At 40.5% G+C, this 2,500-nt stretch overlaps 1 protein-coding gene across 2 annotated transcripts in view; it reads right to left on the reverse strand.

Moving 5' to 3' along the window:
• Window positions 1-2,425, reverse strand: part of LOC138043035 (uncharacterized) — an 11,354-nt gene extending 8,929 nt beyond the window's left edge. The window contains exons 1-2 of one of the 2 annotated variants that reach the window (XR_011131175.1): window positions 2,215-2,352; window positions 1-1,931 (exon numbers count right to left, since the gene is read on the reverse strand). The exon at window positions 1-1,931 is cut by the window's left edge and continues 97 nt beyond it. Coding sequence is in view for 1 of the 2 variants with exons in the window: in XM_068889141.1 (XP_068745242.1) it covers window positions 2,215-2,349 (135 nt within the window). In the remaining variant the exon portion in view is untranslated. Of the gene's footprint in view, window positions 1,932-2,214 lie in introns of both variants that reach the window. The other variant, XM_068889141.1, reaches the window with a different exon arrangement.
• Between the last annotated feature and the right edge of the window lie 75 nt (window positions 2,426-2,500).

Consider the following 2,500-nt stretch of genomic DNA (forward strand, 5'->3'; position numbering starts at 1 on the left):
TTTTTTCCTTTATTATTCGGCACGGCGATCAACATGGTTTATTTACATGCTGAATTTAGAAAAACGGTAGTCAAAGGGAACCATAAAAAATTACGAAAGGAGAACAATATGACTTAGAAACCTAATATGGATAGGAACCAGGGGTTTCGTTTCAGGCCGGACGTCCGGTTGTTTGAAATGTAACGTCCAGTAGTTCACACACGAATAATAATAAGTGTGAAAATCGTTTTTTTTCCATTTATTAACCAAAGAAAGACTTGCCCCTTATTTTACTCTCTTAGTTATGTAATGCATACAATCGAGAAAAGAAAGGAGATAATTCCTGTCATACACATGTATAATAAAATCATTTTTCATTATTCCCCGTCCCTTCCCCCTCCCCTGCTAGCGAAAACTATTGACCAGAAAAGTTCGCTGACAACTGAACCTGACTTTGATCAGAGAGCATCTGTCCGAATCAGTCTTCTCACGTTTCATGTGTACATCATCTCACCGAAATGAAAAGAATAACGAATTTTTTGCGCCATCGGTGAAGAAAAGACGAGTTGACGGTAAGTGCCTTATGCAACTAAGAATAATGATTAATATTAATGATGTGCAGCACTTAAGAGGGAGCTAGTTTGCCGCAGCTAGACTACCTTCCTGTTTTTAATAGTCTCAGCGATAGTAATAGTATATTCTTTCTTAAAGAAACACTAGTTTACAGCTGTGATACAAGATGTGGAGCGGGGAGATGTGTGCAAAGCATAAAGTTGTTTATTCGCAGAATGTTTTTTTTTTTTTTTTTTTTAACTTGCCCCAGGCGCAGCAGGTGATTTGTATTAATTTTTAACGTTTACGCTTTCAATTATAAACTAATATACATCAGTGAAATTGCTTTCGAAAATAAAGGACATCCATCTTTCCGATTGGAGTCCGTTTTGGAATCAACTGAAAAACAACAACTGCAAACTGATGATTATAATTGCCAAATCAGTCAAATATTTCATTTTCTCTGAGCATTTTTCAACACCTTAAAAGACTTTCCCGGTTAACCAATTCCGGTCTAGGGAACGCAGGAAATTGCATTTTAGAGAGTCCAATTATACAAATTTCCCGGGGGGGGGGGGTGCGGACCCCCTAGGAGTTCGTGCCTCCGGCACTCAACGTTCACACCAGCGGCGCGAGCGATGCGGTCACCCTGTAAATTATGGTCACCAAACATCTTCCTGAAAATAGTCTTTTTAATTTGTTACTGTAAAGTTGGTGGGAGGCGCGGTGGCCTCATGGTTAGTGTGCTCGACTCCGGATTCGGGGCCTGGCCGGGGACATTGTGTTGTGTTCTTGGGCAACACTTTACTCTCACGGTGCTTCTCTCCACCCAGGTGTATAAATGGGTACAGGTGTAATGCTAGGGGTAACCCTGCGATGGACTAGCATCCCATCCAGGGGGGAGCATAAATACTCCTAGTCGCTTCATGCTACGGAAACCGGGCTCAGGCTCGTAACAGAGACTTTACTGTAAAGTTGACCTGTATGCCGCGGTCAGCTGTAACACCTGTTAGACTTCACGATGTACCTGCATAAAATGGTCACCAAATTGGATAACGATTAGATATTCAAGGCAAGATTATTCAACTGCTCACTGATTACAATTGAACTACAAATATGACATGTCATCGCCTGGGTCCAACACATGCCTGCAACAGTTGAACAAACGGTTCACTTGCTAATGTCCTACTCTCATTTTCGCTTTCAAACAACAGTTTCTTAGCAGTAGCTCCCTTATTTGCCGTACTAGGCTTTATTCACTTTCAAATTCTACGTAAAGAGTTCTGTATTACACTGTATTGAACTTGTCAAGTCGACAGCTTTAATCATAGGACCTTGATAGCGCTCGGCGACAAATGTCTCTTCCATCAATTTATGATGCAGCCACTCAAGGGAGAAACCTTGAAAAGTGAAAATCGAGTATACTGGAACATAGTCTCGTTTTAAGTACGTTGCTGTTAATTTTTACTGACGATAAATTGTTAATTTGAGTGATTACCGGTATTTCTACATAAACACGTTATTCATTGACTTCCAGAAGAGTTAAAAGGAAGGAGTTAAAAGGAAACCTGTATATAGCGGTCACTCTGTATATAACAGTCACTTAGCCATTTCCCAAGGGTGACCGTTATAGATAGGTTTGTATGGAGCTTCAAATTATTAGCAATGACCTTTATTTCTTACCAACACGGATCCATTTTCTTCGCAATCGCCATCCTTCTGTGAGCATTTTTCGTTAGAATAGCCACTGGCGTTGAGGCAAGGGACATTGAAAGCGACCAAATAAAATGCAATTTCCAAAACAGTCATATTAACCATAGCTTGAACCTCTGCAATAAGAAATAACGACGGACAGCAAGTCTATTTTTTATCACTTGAGAGCTCAGTAAATTTACATTTCAACCGGAAGTTCTGCCTGTCTCGCGAACTTAGCGAGGTCACGCAAAGTTCCAGGAAAAACAGGAAGCTA

The sequence above is a fragment of the Montipora capricornis genome, chromosome 3 (genome assembly GCF_036669925.1).
Source record: "Montipora capricornis isolate CH-2021 chromosome 3, ASM3666992v2, whole genome shotgun sequence".
NCBI lineage: Eukaryota > Metazoa > Cnidaria > Anthozoa > Scleractinia > Acroporidae > Montipora > Montipora capricornis.